This window comes from Dichomitus squalens (assembly GCF_000275845.1).
Source record: "Dichomitus squalens LYAD-421 SS1 unplaced genomic scaffold DICSQscaffold_14, whole genome shotgun sequence".
NCBI lineage: Eukaryota > Fungi > Basidiomycota > Agaricomycetes > Polyporales > Polyporaceae > Dichomitus > Dichomitus squalens.
The window spans coordinates 148,764-164,259 of NW_006766896.1; the positions used below are offsets into that span (position 1 = coordinate 148,764).

The 15,496-nt window shown below is 54.5% G+C and overlaps 2 protein-coding genes across 2 annotated transcripts; one reads left to right on the forward strand and one right to left on the reverse strand.

Annotated features, from left to right (window-relative positions):
• Positions 1–279: 279 nt before the first annotated feature.
• DICSQDRAFT_170112 (uncharacterized protein) lies at positions 280–807 on the reverse strand (the record flags this gene model as incomplete). The annotated part of the gene is made up of 4 exons (XM_007365735.1): positions 280–520; positions 593–645; positions 694–742; positions 797–807. 4 exons carry the CDS (start codon positions 805–807, stop codon positions 280–282), a joined length of 354 nt encoding a protein of 117 aa, XP_007365797.1.
• Positions 808–6,408: 5,601 nt separating this feature from the next.
• Positions 6,409–9,664, forward strand: DICSQDRAFT_180666 (uncharacterized protein; the record flags this gene model as incomplete). The annotated part of the gene is made up of 7 exons (XM_007365736.1): positions 6,409–7,011; positions 7,258–7,400; positions 7,859–8,558; positions 8,616–8,760; positions 8,823–9,132; positions 9,196–9,259; positions 9,314–9,664. 7 exons carry the CDS (start codon positions 6,409–6,411, stop codon positions 9,416–9,418), a joined length of 2,070 nt encoding a protein of 689 aa, XP_007365798.1. The 3' UTR covers positions 9,419–9,664.
• Positions 9,665–15,496: the final 5,832 nt, after the last annotated feature.

Consider the following 15,496-nt stretch of genomic DNA (forward strand, 5'->3'; position numbering starts at 1 on the left):
TCGAAAATGCTCCAGTGACGAGTTCTAAGACAAGGAACACAATTCGACTGAACAGAGATCGCTGGTAATCATTGCGCAATTGCACATGTAAAGTGCGGTCTCGTCCCACTCGACGTGTTACCACAACACATATAAATGGCCCTGGATCAATCTAGGAATCAAGCGCAAATACATACGATCCCTGGGTCGACGAGCCAGCCGGCGCACGATGCGGTTCACTTCAACTCGAATTCTACCGTCCTTGTCGCTTTCCTCATACCCACCAGTCGTTGAGCTAGCCTACTCCCTCGACGTCTGAGTCGGATCGTCAGCTCTCTCCCCAATGTCACCATCATTGTGATCTTCTGTCAGGTAATCTTCGGCGACAATCGATGCTCCGAGTGATCCAACGACCCGTTCGACTATCAGGGAGTGGTCGAGGTGCAGCGACGAAATCTGTGAGGACGGTATGGAGCCAACGGCCCGGAGGCTTGCTGACTGCAGGCGGAGGAGGAAACGTGACACGAGTATGGCGGATAGCCTGCGTAGTCCGAGGTACACGTGAAAAGTCAGAGGACATGGCTTCGAGTGACAGATGCATAGGCGTACATACGGGAAAGTGAAGACTGTCACTACGCTTATAGACGTAAATGCATCTACATCAATCTATAACGCAGTGTCAGATATCGCGCTGGTTTCAGAATGTAAACTCACCGAAAGCAATGTGAAAGCGAGATGTTGGGAATTGAGCACAGCGAGGATGCTGAGTAAGGAAGGAGTGAGATGTGATATGCCGGAGGGAAATGTGATTACTCACAGGAAATACATGGTCCCTGCGTAGATGATGCTGTTAGCATTCTACGCCTAGGAAGACATCGTCGCTACTCAGTACACACCATCAATAAGCAGGACGCTAGATATAGAGCCCTTAAGCACGCCCCTACGGTGAGTTGGAAACCAGAGATCTAATGTGAACCATGTTGCACCTATGGCGAGGAATTCTGCTGCAATTAGGCACGACCGAGAAATGATTGTTACTATAGAGGCCCGTGAGATTGAGCATTAATGTCAACTCTAATTGCACTTTACACCTAGAATCGGTGAGGTTGGGCTTCAGCGGATAGTCTCAATCGACGCTTTCAGGCAAAATCACTTTTGGGAGAGACCGATGGACTCATTGTCAGCCGCTACACATCCAAAGGGAACGAGGTTCTCGCCGGTCAGTCCGAACCCGAAGTTAGCCTGTTGAGAAACGCGTGTGTGAATCAGTTTTCGGAGGATAGTAACGAACATGCGGTGAACCAATCTCACAAAGTTGACTCCAACAGGCACCAAGGATAGGACAGCAGTAATAGCACACAGAGTCAAGCTCCTCCCGAGTGCATAGACGCGTAGGGCCGTGAAGGCTTGGAATCCAAATCATCAGAATGTGCTCGTGGACACCAGTGGGTATAGGGTGTTCACCTGCCAGGACTATGACAAGCAAGTAAGCAACGGCATCAAAACCCATGGCAGACAGGGCACTGCTGCATAAACACAATTGATTGCAGTACTTCGTAGAGAGTCCATCAGATTAAGTCACCTCTGCATAAGTCAGTCATACCTAGATCCATTGCATCCTAGCAAGGGCGGAATGCGTACCTTATCGGATATGTTCAATCCCGTTGCAAGATCCCAACCCAAATAGAGCGCCGTCGTATACTTATTCAGCCAGAACAAGATGGCTGCCCCTGTTAACTTCCGGCCCCAGAAACACCGGACTTCTTCACCAGTCGTGATCACTGAGTCGTAGAAGACTAACGCTGCGAAACAGGTCGATGGATGAATCAGTGTTAATGCTCAAGGGTATTCAAGCAGTATGCTGCAGCTCGGTAAGGAATGTACCTGCTGCAGCAGCACCGCAGAGGCTCCCAGTCGATATCATGCTATGTAGTCATATAATTGATATTCAGTGGCGCTACCAAGTTGCTATATGAGGACAGGGCACATACAATTCCGAAGATTCGGCGGCAGGCTGGTCACTCTGTGAAGACGCCATAATTTGAACTGGGACGCAGGGATTCAACGCGAGGTCTGTGGGATGTAATCTGGAATGCTGAGGATGAGCCGTGTGGACGATCCCAGTGTAGCGTGTGATGTCTATGAGACGTTGCGACGGGGAGTGAGCCTGGAAAGAGTAGGACTGGAGCTTATATATTCATTCCCGCGTAAGCATGAAGACGTAACCAGCACTAGGGGTACCTGAAGGAAAGGTGGACCAGTTTCGCAGCGCATTGCATGCACGGTCATTCCTGATGAGCTGCGATCGATAACAGACCGTACATACCTACACGGATGGGCGTGCCAGTTGCTGACATGTGGCCTGCGCTGTGTCGAACGCGGTGCGTAGAAAAATGCTTAGGATAATGTACCAGTTGTGCACTCAAACAGGTGCGAGTGCATCAAGACACAAATACCTTGCCATGCACGTAGATTAAGATAAAGCATTCGCAAGCGTACGGGCAAAGCCACTCGCGAATAATACTGGGCAAAACGAGTACTAAGACAACTGCGGAAGAGACCGCGGTGCCGCAGAGAAGCGGTGCTGCGATGTTCTCATGAAACATGCAAGCGACGATGGCACGAAACCTTCAGTCGGCCCCAGGAACGCGATAACAATCTGGGGCACGAGATATAGTTAGCACCATGACGGCTCTGGACACAAATCAATTAAGATGTGTACCTTCTGGTACAGGTTCTTACGCACGCCCTGATCGTTTACGACCTAGTCCTAGCCCTTGAGTGCGTGCTCATTGGCGCCATTCCTCAAGAGATGTACGATCGAGTGTCCACCCCTCTGATGGCTTTCTTTAAGGTTTTCTGCAGCCTTCTGCGCCACCTGTTAGGGCTATCGGCTGATCCCACGACCCTGCTTCTGATGTTACTTTGCCATTGCCGCTTGCTGTCGCTGGATATTGAGGGACCGAAGGCAATACATAGAGTGGAGAAGCAGAGCGTGAGGTGGCGGTGTAGAGCACTGAGGACAACGCTATGGACGCTGGCGGAGGCAAGCATGTTAGTTTTCTTCGATTTGGGCGCCAGGTTTGAGGGCCTGCAGGGAAGTGACGGTAAGCATGGATGTTCGCAGACTACTCCAGTGAAGCAGAGATGACAGCGACCATTGAAGGAACTATGATGAACGTTGCTTCCACACTGTCCACGACGCACTGGCACAGGCTTGCAGATGTCCGATCATCATCGGGGAATCGTTCGTTATGAAGGGTCATAGTGAAACCCAGGGCCACTACGCATAAATGACCCTCTGGACAGACAAACATAATGCGACCAGCTCAGGAGAGGTAGAAGTGATTTACAGCAGACGAGGCTTGGAACTAGGTGATAAGCGGCGAGATCATCCAGGACTAGCGCTTCGTATTGTGTGAAACCCTGCTTGGCTCTCCCTGAAGACGCGTATGTGCGTACTGTGAGCGCAGAGACACTCGCACGTAGACAAACGGGTTTCCGCGAGGGTTCCGAGGGCACAGAGTGAACAACGTACTGATCCAATACGCGCACATGTCCGATATATACGTGGAAGTCACAATTCACCTGTGAGGACATATGTTCGTCTTTCGCGCGTCAAGATTGTCGAGGGAATGCTCGTCCATGTTGGGGTAGCCTTACGCGAGATCTCACTACTGAGATATACGCATCAGCATCGTAGTCGTCTGCTTCAGTGTTCGAACCAGATAGCGCGCGTGGTGGTTGCACGGCGCATCATATTCCACAGCGAGAGTGATCCGGGAGCATTTATCGACCGCCATTTCGGGCTGTCTGGCGCGGTCTACGCACCCTGGCACTACCCACGGCGCGTGCAGCTTCGCGACAGACGTCCACAGTAGGACGGCGCACTGGCTCCGAGCTTTGAAAGGGGTACTCACCGTCTTACGTCGCTTGCATTTGTCTTCTGTGCTAACACTAACTCCAGCGGGCGCAGGCTTTCCCTCATTGGCGTGGTCGTCCTTCGTATCGTATAAGGGAGATTCGTCACGGGCGTGGCTGGACGCAGTTCAGGACTAATCGCCAAGCTCGACCAAGTTCGCTCGGCAGACGTCGTCAACTACAGCTCGATGTCCACGGACACTGAGGCCTCAGTCTAGATCGAAGATGCTGGGGCGTCCGACACAGGGAGGAGGAGATGGGACGCGCGGCTGGAGACACCGTCAGTAGTGATAGGGAGTCCGCTGCTGACGACAAGAGGGGTCGTCGCAAGGATGCAGAATTTGGACAGATCGAACGAGGATCACTACATGTCCGTTTTCAATACGCCAATGGTTACGCACAATGTCAGGGCGCAGTATGCATCAAGTTGACTGGGGCTCACTAACAGATGGCGACCTGAGGAGTTTGGTGGGGACCAGTACTACTACAGAGAGCCCTGTACGTCAGTCCTCTGAGTATGCCTCGAAGAAGCTCCTGCGTACCAATCTCCATTATGGCGCTGAGAGAAAGTCAACTTCGCGGTTGAATATGTACCACGGCACGTACTGCTCGAGACCAGCTCTGGAGTCATCCATGTCAAGAGTCAGCTAGGAACTGAAGTCGACGTGGAGATGGCGGACGAAATCAAAGGACGAAACGCTCTATGTAGCCAGGCGAGGTTGTGCATGGGCTGACAGCGCCAGTCATCCAGGAGATAACGTGATCGGGCACCGCCAAACTCTGGTGAAGCAAAGAGAGCTTCGAGCTTGTACTGTGGCAATGCAGCAATATACATTCGGGAGATTCCCGTCCATAGCAGTGAGGCGGGATAGTACCGAGCACAAGACTGTCGCTTGACGTCGATGAACGCTTGCAGCGAGCGTTCCCTCGTTGATGGTGCCACACACTCGCGCGCATCTGGACTCCGTACCTACAGGACGCCAGGTCAGCTTGCGCATTCTACGGGTCCCAAAGCCGAAGCAAAGCGTGTACGTACCATTCGCTCCGTCTCTCCTCCCGCCTGGGAAATCTTCAACAACGCCAAAGAAGAGCCTTACTCTTCGAGCGCGCTAACAAGTCGCGGGCAAACCGGGTGCAAGCACATTCAGCTGGACTCACCGCAGCCCTGGAACCTCGCGTACCAGCTCTAGGCGCGAACTCTTCGCCGCGGGAGCAAGCAGACCGCCTACGACACTCAGCGGGACAGACTACGTCTTCACCTGGATGGCGAGAGCGGCCGAGTCCGACCCTCCGCCCTGATTTGCGTCCAGGCCCTGGCGTCCCGCAGGTCGTGGTGGCCCACTGCGCAGTATCACTGTGCTGAGACTTGAGATCGTAGTTCGCCCTTGAAGTCTGATAAGCGTGTAGTCCTAAGCTTGCAAGACATGAACGTCACGAAGGTGTCCTCACCATCAGCGTTTATTACAGGAAGTCTCTCTCTCGGGTCTCCGGTGTACATAGCGATTGAAATGATCGTTGGAAACGTGTTGTCACAGGCGCCGGTGCCTGCGGATTCCTCTGAGACTTTCTGCACAGACGCTCTCAGAGACACTGTAGGAATTGCCCGGAGGGTGACAACACTTGTCTTGTGAGATGAAAACAAGATGGTCAATTCGCAAATGGATCGGGATTGTAGAAAGACCAGGGTGCATGTACTGTACTACTACTATGAAACCTTGCACTTGCGGCATCTGACGTGACGTTCGCCACGTGCAACTGCCAATTTGACGACACGATGAAATATACTCTTCGAGAACGCTCCTCACGGACTGGATAGAGTGGGAAAAGACATCATCTGAACGCCACGTCCTCGGCATTGAGTGGACCCGAAAACACATTCGCCTCGTCGGCCCTCGAAAGCCGACGGGGTCCAGTGTGTACCGGTATACAGGTCTCGTTACCACTATGCGGAGCAACTATCCATATTCATAGCAAAATTGCGGTGGAAGTCAATTGCACAGGATGGTGCGGTGAAAGTTCGCTCACCAGATGTCACGAATAAATGGGATGAGAATTTCCCGGAGCAAGATTCGAACGGAGGACGCTGGGGTGCAAGTGGCTTTCCCGAGAGTCCGAAGGCTCATGAACGAGGATTCCCCTAGTCGCGACAGGAAAATACAGCCGGATGCAAAGCCAAAGAGGGGTCTGCAGTGCTGGAAACACGGAAGAGAAGATGGGCAGCCTGGCGAGGACAGGATGTGGATGTTCGGAGGCGGGCGCTTGGAGGGCCTCGTAGATGGGAAAAGCCGGACCAATGGGAATGGAGGGAGAGACAGGCCAAAGGCCGCGCCGATTGTCTGCACTCGCCACTCGCCCAGTCGTCAACCGGCCAGGCCGAAACAAGTATTCGCATCCTCCGCATCGCAGACGATGGCCAATCTTCCATCTCTCCCTCCCCTTCCCCCCGAACTCTGCCTTTTTAGGTAACTTCCCCCTCCTCACCCCCTCCTCCCCTCCCCCTCCCCGCCCATGGATATCGCCCCCGTCGACGTCGACATGGCCGTCTCCGATGCCCACGACTCCCACGAGGGCAGCGGCTCCGACTCCGCGTCATCAACGTCGTCTTCGCCACCGCCCTCCCCATCGCCAGCACACAATTCTCCCATTGCCGTTGACGACGACTCCCGTCCCGCCTCCGCCGACCTCCCCCCTCCACTTCTTACATCAGACGCCCCGCCATCGTCCAGCGAGGCCCCCGCCCCCATAGAGGGCGGGCGTGGCCGCAAGTCGAAGCCGTCATCGTCCACCGTCGCCGCAGCGCCCACGGGCGCCAAACCAAAGTCGACGAAATCTGCCGCCCCTCGTGCCTCCTCTCCTTCCCCGCCCCCGCCCGCGCACCCGGCCCGCCCGCCTCTCCAGACGATTCGGCTCGAAATCAAGCTTGGAGGCCCCGACGACTACGAGGTCAACATCTCCGAGCTTGCCAAGGTGACTGGCCAGCGTCCGGCAACACCCGTGCCGGAGCTCACCAAGCACGATACCAGCGACGAGAGCGAGGCTGAGGCTGAGGCCGAGGCCGAGCCTGCTCCCGCTGAGACCGACGACAAGCAAAAGGGCAAGCGACGAAAGCGGGTGAGTATCCTGTCTTCTCGTGTAGCCGGCGTGCGCACTGTCCCTGGTGAGGACGTCGGATGTGAAGCTGTGCGCACTGCGGCGCGGCGGTCCCGCACGTTCGCGTACCATGCGCACGAACGAGTGGTTAGCACTCTGTATATGCGTTCCTTCCAGCGTATATGCAGCGCGCTCTCGCTGTGGTCGCTCACTACACCTTAACTACTTCCTTACTGTTGATTAACGCTGATGCATATACCTTGGTAGCGGAACCATGCTTCCGAATACTACGACACCACCGACCCATTCATCGACGACTCGGAGCTCGCGCAAGACGAGCGAACATTCTTCGCCCAGACGAAGCAGAAGGGCTTCTATGTGTCGAGTGGACAGGTAGCCTTGCTGAACAAGTACGTTACTCTTGATCCTATGCTGTTCTATCCTCCGAGAGAACGTCATTGCCTCCATGCAAGTCCTGTATGCGCCGTATGGTGTGCATATACACGTGCCCGGGATGTGTTCCACCAGGCATCGCGCGAGACCACAGTACCAGAGCCCAGCCGCCAAGACTTCGTCCGTCGTACGATGCACTTCTGCATTGGTTCAGGTGGTCTCGCCTGTCCTCGCTCGCGTACGCCCCTCACTGTTCTCAACCTCCGTCCCCGTCATCTGGAGACATCCCGTTGTCGCCATTGCGCATAGGTACTTGCTCGACAAACCCTGCCGCGAAGCAGCCGAAAGTTCGCTGGGGTGGGCATGGTGCGACGCTGAAGATGCCCTTTGTCGCCCTCCCCGTTTAACTTCGAGCACTTCTTCTCGGGCCATCTCCATCGCTTTTTGCCACTCATACTCACGTACCCTTCCGCAGACCATCGAACAAGAAGCCCAAGTCTAAGAAGATCAACATCCTCGCGCCCTCCGCCTCCGTCTCCGCCGCCCTCTCCACCGCGACCCTCCCCCTGCCCGCACTCTCCATATCCGCAGCCGCTTCCGGACCTTCGCCCACCCCGGCATCGACGAACGGGAATATCAACGGTAAGGTGAAGACAGAAGAAGGGTCGGGGTCGCGAGACCAGCCCATAGCACTATCGGACGGGGAGGACAGCGGCAAGTTGAAGCGCAAGCTGTCCGAGGGCGGGCAGACGTTCGCGAGCCTGTCCGAGGGGGGCGCGAAGAAGCGCAGGAAGACGGTCGAGATCGTGAGTGTTGCGTGCTGTGATTGTGTCGAGAGCGTGTCGCCGACGTCTGCTGTTTCTCCCCCTGTCGTTGCGCCCGCTGGGTCTCTGTCCTCACCCACGACTACGACTGCGACTACGACCATGCCTGTGCTGGGGCCCGTGTCGCGCCGCGCCGCGCAGCACCCGTTCCACCCGGAGCTCGAGCAGGCGATCGAGGTGCTCAAGGAGGCGATCGCGAAGGAAAACTGGGAGGTGAAGGGCAAGTTCCCGCCCGGGCTGAAGCCGATCCTCGCGCAGGTCGCGCTCAAGGCGGTCATCCTCGGGGAGTACGACGAGAACTTCTTCAACCTCATGCCGCGGCTGTTCCCGTACAACAAGTTCACCATGACCGTGAGTCCTCTCCCGTTGCTGTGACGATGCGCATATATTCTAATCCTGTGGCAACAGAAATTGATCAAGCGGACGATATGGCGAGACCACACGAATTTGCTCGTCGACAGGCAGAACGCGCTCATCGAGGAGCTGCGTGCGCTCGCTGAAGAGGGGTTCCCGAAGGCGAAGGAGGAGTGGGAGAAGAGCGTCATGCAGTGGGGTGCGTCCCTTCTCTCTATACCTCCTCCCTCCTCTCTCCGACTCACACCTCCTCGGACACAGAAAAGCGCCAAGAGCGCGCGAAGCTCGACGCTAGCGGCGAAGGCTCTAACGGCGTCGATCACTCACAGGAAGGCTCGCCAGCTGCGAGTGACGCGCAGGCGACGCCTATGATGCCCCGTACGCCTCTCGACCAAGTTGCTATCGCGGCAGCGGACGATGGCGAGCACGAGGATGGCGCGGGCGGCGGTGGGAGGGGACGGGATACACATCCGCCTGCGCAGCGGTACAGGCTGACGGACCAGATGAAGACGATCATCTGGCAGCTGGTGTGTCTCAGCAACGAGTGTTGTCGGATAGAGAACGAGAAGAAGTGAGTGCCTCGTACTTAGATGGGGAGCATGGCGTGACGGCTGCTGATCATTGGCGTGTGTAGCGCACTTGAGGGCTCGAACCAGATCGTGAGCGACCAGGGAGTGAGGAAGAATTTGTATCAGAAGGTACGCATCGTAAATCGCTCGCTTCCGGAGCCATCTTGACTCCTCGCACCCTAGATTGTTGCTGCGTTCCCGGATGGCTGGCTCTCCTCGGGACAGATCTCGCGTGAAGTGAGTGTGATGAAGAAGAAATACGAGAAGGAGGCGATGGAGAACGACTGAACGTTCTGTGCCGTCGTCGCTTGCACCTTTCATTGAACATCGCGGCGTCGCTTCTCTGCGCCACCGCCTTTGCTCGCTGTGCGCTTGTTTCCGCGTTTTCTGGTCTCAGTACTTATTCTGCTCAGTGTTATTCGCGGGTGAACCCGCCTGTCTCGCCGCTGCCTTACCCGTACGCTTGGTTACTAGTGCTCTACCCTATCACGCGTGTATGATAATGTACCTGTGCCTTCTTGACTTTGCATCGGCCTGTGTGACTGCTATATTGCTGTCTTCGGATCTCTCATGCACAAGGGTCGCGTTTCAGCAACACATGAACGCCCGTATGTATCAGTGCTTGCGGTCAATCCTCGATCGCAGCTTATTAGAAACAATCGTGTATGTCATACACGTTCCCTTTGAGTACCTCCACTGGTGGTGAGCGCAAGGTCTTCCTTCCTAGCATTGGCCCATACTAACGTCAGCCCATATTTTGTCTAGTCCTATCTCAAAAATGCTCAATACGCGCCGCAGCACCCTACAGACGTCGGGCGGGCCCTACGCAGAAATCGCCAACAAGGATCATCGGCTCTGACGCGGAAGATAAGACTGACAGAGTCCATCGCCGTATACAACGACCACAACGCAATGCACCAAACAAGAGCTGTCGAGCTCTGAGATGTCCAAGGAGACTTTCATGCTATCATCCGGGGGAAAAACGTCATCAGGGTGAGGTTCAGGATGCAACAGTCAATGGATGTCCGTCCACGACGCTGACTCCACGCGCATCGCCCAGCAGAGACGTGGCGTTGAAGGAGCTATGCGATAAGCGACCATCAAGAAATACAATCAGTGTGCAAAGCATTCGATCGTGGAGTGTCGTCTGTGTTGCGGCGCAGGGCGCACCTTCGAAGCGCCCAGAACATCGTATTAAAACTTCTCAGCACGCCAAGAGACAACCCACAGAACTTGCGTCGCAACCCTTGCTTCCCTCCGAAGCTATGGCCTCCTCGCAGACCGATCAACTTGTCGCCGATTATTTCGTTTCGTATGTGATATTGCCCTATCACCCAATCTCGTATAACGAGCACTGAAGAGGAATGTCTTGACCCCGTAGCATGACAGAAAACTATTGCTTTATCGCAGGAGCAGGTACGGTCCTGACTGGCTTACGGCATATCATTTGGCCGCTCGCGAGACTGAGTGCTGAAACATTAACTGATCTATTCCGCAGTGGTATTCTTATACGACTCAATGATGACGACTGGGGAAGAAATACGCTGTTTTGCTGGCCGGAAGGTAGCCGGAGCAGCCGTCTTGTTCTGTCTGAACAAGTACATGACCATCCTTTTTCTGGTCTGGCAACTGGCAACGGGATTAAACATATCAGATGAGGTCTGTACTCCGCCATAGCTGGGATCAACTGAACACACGTATCTCGACTACTTCTCCAGAGGTAAGGCAATCCGATGGGCTCTCTACAAGGTAATACAATCAATTTTTTGTATGCAGTTGTGCTCTATCTACCAGGGGTAATGCTGCCGTTCAGTACTTGCTTTTCGTAGTCCTGGCAGGTAAGCACCCTATACCCACTGATGTCCACGAGCACATTCCGATAGTTTGACTTCCAAGCCTTCACAGCCATACGCGTCTATGCACTCAGGAGGAGCTTGATTCTGTGTGCTATCACTGCTGTTTTGTCCCTAGTGCCTCTCGGAAGTAACTTCGTAAGATTGTATCACGGCCTGTTCATTGCTATCCCGTAAACACTGATATATGAATAGGTTATATTCAGGTTCGGATTGACCGGCGAGAATATGTCTCCCTTTGGATGCAGTGAGATCGAGAACATGCCCATCGCTCTCTCCAAACAGTAAGTCTTTCCTGTATGCGTCAATTGAGATCATCCACTGAAGCCACGCCTACATTTTCAAGGCGTAAATTGCATCTCAAGTCGACTTCACCACTGATTTTTTGAACTCCATCTTCTTTAGTGACCATCATCTCTCGGTCGTGTTTGATTGCAGCAGACTGCATTGCCATAGGTGCAACGTGGTGCACGTTAGATCTCCGATTCCCTACTCGCCACCGGGGCGTGCTTAGAGGCTCAATATCTAGCGTTCTGCTGATGGATGGTGCGCACTGAGTAGTGCCATTCGAGGCGTAAACCGCTAACGACATGCTACGCAGGGACAGTCTATTTCCTGTGAGTGGCGTGGTCTTACAGCATCGGCGCATCACATATCTTACCCTCTTGTCACTCAGCATCCTTGCCGTGCTAAACTCCCTGCATCTGGCTTTCACACTGCTTTCGGTGAGTTAATATTCTGCAAGCGGAGCAATGCAACATCTGACTGTGGGTGTTGCAGGTCAATACAGATGCACTACAGCCCGTAAGCGTGATGACAGTCTTCACACCCCCGTACGTGCAGCTGTCACCCGATTGATTCCAGGTCCTCTGAACCTTAGTATGTACATCCCGCGCAGGATATCTGCTATCCTCGTGTCGCGCTTCCTCCTCCACCTACAGTCAGCGAGCCTCCGGGCGGTTGGCTCCGTACCGTCCTCACAGATTTCGTCGTTGCACCTCGACCGCTCCCTGGTATTAGAGCGGGTTGTCGGATCAATCGGAGCATCGATTGCAGCCAAAGATTACCTCATAGAAGACGATGGTGATGGGCACTATGTGGGGAGAGCTGATGAACATGAGCCGGCTCAGACTTTGAGGGAGGAGTCTACCATGTCGGTGGATCGCTATTGATACTGAGAACGTTGACCCTTGCTTATTCGGATATACGTGGCTACACTGCTCAACAAATGGTATTTATTGTATTTATCCACGCTGACTGCCTACCTCGTACCATGATGTCCTTGAAGTCATCCTAGCCGTGGGAGGTATATGCGTGTGACCTGCCTATAATGTTGAGACGAAATAAAGCGTCAGTTGAGCCAAGGCTCACGATTTAAACATATTCCAAACAGGTTAATGGCACAGCCGAGAACTCTTGTGAAAGTGTACAGATTGCAGTGTACGTGTCCCGTCTCGGTGTCCGTAAAAACAGTGTCGAATCTGGTAAACGCAGCAAACCAGTACAACAGGACACCACGGGCGGAATCCAATAGCGCGGCCTTGGTCCAAGTCCGGAGGTCAACACAGTACCCTATAGAATCAAGCTCGACTCAATCATCCTTTAGTTGAACACGATTTCGAAATGAGCTCATGAACAGCGTCCGGATCACCAGTCCGATTCATGGCCCGACAGCGCCAGTGATCTGTGACACATAGGACCCTGGACGGTGAAACGACGACACGCTTCAGGTTAGACTCTTCAGCTAAGGGCACTGAAAACCTAAAAGCAATGACCAGCGTGTGAAATGACGGATCGTAGCCCTTCGACTCCATGACGATGACGGTGGAGCGAGCAAGCGTGATGTCGTCCTAGCACACCGAATGGCCTGGACAAAGCACGTAGGATGATTGAGGCTATCTAAAGGCGCGACGGACAAGACGCTAGAGTGACTCGAGGAGAGCCGTCTCGCAACAGTTGTCCGCGCACACAGCTTCGAAGGCAGTCCCGTACTGGACAAGATCGACGAGGCTGCTGAGAAGATCAGCACATCAGGAGGGACGGGCAAGACCGATCTCATGCGATGTGCTCCTCGGTCGTAATGTACGCGCGATAACAAAGTCGGATGACTTTGCGCACCAGATGTCCGCCTCCGGATTGTGAAACAAGTCAGCATTGAGGCAGTTCCACCTCCGGCGGTTGGGTGGGGGATGCGGGGCCTAGCGCTATCTGGACCAGAGATATACGAGATGAGACGGGAGAGAGTTGGAACGAGACGTGAGGGACACGGAGCGTGGCAACGTAGAGCAAGTGAGATCGGGCGAGGAGGATCTGAACGAGCATGGTGAGCCGGACGTGTTCTCCCAGAGGTACGAGGGACCCTGCAGAGAACGCGTACGTCGGGAGGTAGAGCCGGTCTGGCACCTGCAGGTAACACTCCAACGTCATGTCGCATCCGGAGACACGCAAGCCCGCCCTGCTCAGAGTCGATCGTCAAGTTTGAGCCTATGGTTGGTGTAGAACGGGGAAACGTCTTCTCCGCTGGCGATGTCATAGATCGCGCAGCTGAGAACGTCGTCCTTTATGCAATACACGCGGTGGCGACGTGCACATCCTCGCTCGTGAGATGGCAGCAGTAGCTAGCATCGCCGAAAACGCGACCTTGGTCAAGTACGGGAGCAGCTGCTACGACTTCCCGACTACTCAAAGCGCAAATGGGTGAGTGTCGTATCTGTGATACGGATTGAAAGGCACCTGATATCGTCACATATGTCCGAGTCGTTGCGGCTGTCACTTGCCACGGTGACGGTGTACGAAGATGAAGCTCTGCGCGACGAGTACACAGCGGGGGCCAGTGTCAATGTCTGCGAAGTCGAAAGATAGATTCCGTATCAACGAGGATACGCTTCAATGGAAAGGGATATCGTGCTTGAGTGAGCTCTGAGAGCACTCGTTCTGAGCGGTGGGGTGGAAGGTGAACTTCGGGTTGCGGATGTATGCCGCGCCCTTCGACTTAAACCGGCATGAGAGGGTGACCGGTGAGCGCATAGCCCAAACGCTAGTGGTGTTCCATGTGTGAGCCCGAGCGAAGCAAGGAGTCAGTATGGAGAGTCGGGGTGTTCATCGTCACTTCTTGTGCATTGCTATTCACTTGGAGATGATAGGATGCCCATCATAGATGGACCGGTTGCATACCATCCGACGAACTTGTTCGGGCGATGTCGATTTGCGGGACCGGGGGCCTAGCGCAATTGCACGAGGCCGCAGCGAGGCCAGATGCCTGATGGCGCTTTGACACTCTCATATTGCTGGCAGGCACATTGCCGAGGTAGAGACTACAACGGCGGTTTCAAGCTGGCGCCAGCAGAGTAGCGGACCTATGGGCCCGGCTATCCGGCCCGTATCCCCCTCGTGCGACTCGAGACGCTGCGGCTCTCAACACATCACTAGGATCCTATGTGGCTGCAAGACTGAAGGTTTTGAACAGCCCTCCAGCCCTCCAGCATGGCAGCACAAACAGTCTGCGGATATTCGACGAGGTAAGCTACAGTCGTCTGCAATACATGCTCAAGGACTGACGTACAGCTGTGTAGTAGGGAGCGTGGGTTTCCCGATGACCACTCTTCTTGATGTCCAGCTCGCCCAGGAACTCACGCCGAAGACGTGTGGAGAACTCGACGCTTTCCGCGACTTCGTGCGCGCGTTTTTCTGCGACCGCAGTTGCGGAGGTATTGCGACACGGAGTAGCATTGGCATGGAAAGCAGGCTGCTTGAGAGGGGCTGTGCTTTGATTTGGATGCAGGGAGGGCTGTCGAGACCTGACGCGCTGGGGCCTTAGACGTAGAAGAAAAAAGTAAAGAGGATGCGAATTATGCGCAGGGTCAGGTTACGAGAGCCGGTTCCTTATATGAACACGGCGATTCCAGTTGATTCCCCTTGATATACGAAGAGACAGCAGAAGACGCGAACGTCCTGTGGTCGAGCCGATCCAGCGCGTGGTGGTACCATCCTAGAGTCACGTTGTCTAGGGAGACGTGCTGATAGATGCGCCTCGCCACATCCTGAAGTTTGTGACAGTGAGCATATGGTCCGCAGGAAATCCATAAACCTCTTTTCCAAGGGCAATGAAATTGATCGCGTAGTTGCGAACGTACCTGCAGAGTGCGGGAGTGCCTCCACGCCTTTTGTCCTGAACGAGAAGATGTGAAGCTTGGCCTTGATCCAGCACGGACTATATCGGATCGTCGTCTATTGATCTATAGTCCAACGGTGTAATAATGGAGGATAGGTGTGCAGACCGACCTGACACCGCCACCTATTTCGCTAGAGCTATGGCTCGCAACGGCGAGGGTACGAGGGAAGGGAAGGCCTTGCTCCACAATTCCTAGTCGTATATGTCACGACCTGAGGTGGAAAGATTAATTCTGTATTAGCGAGCATTAGCATGAGCGGGAACTTCGTCGTACCGTGGCTGGCTTTCAGAGAGTTGGTCTCAAGCGGCATGGTCGAAGGTGGAAGAGGTGGCTGCGTCGCC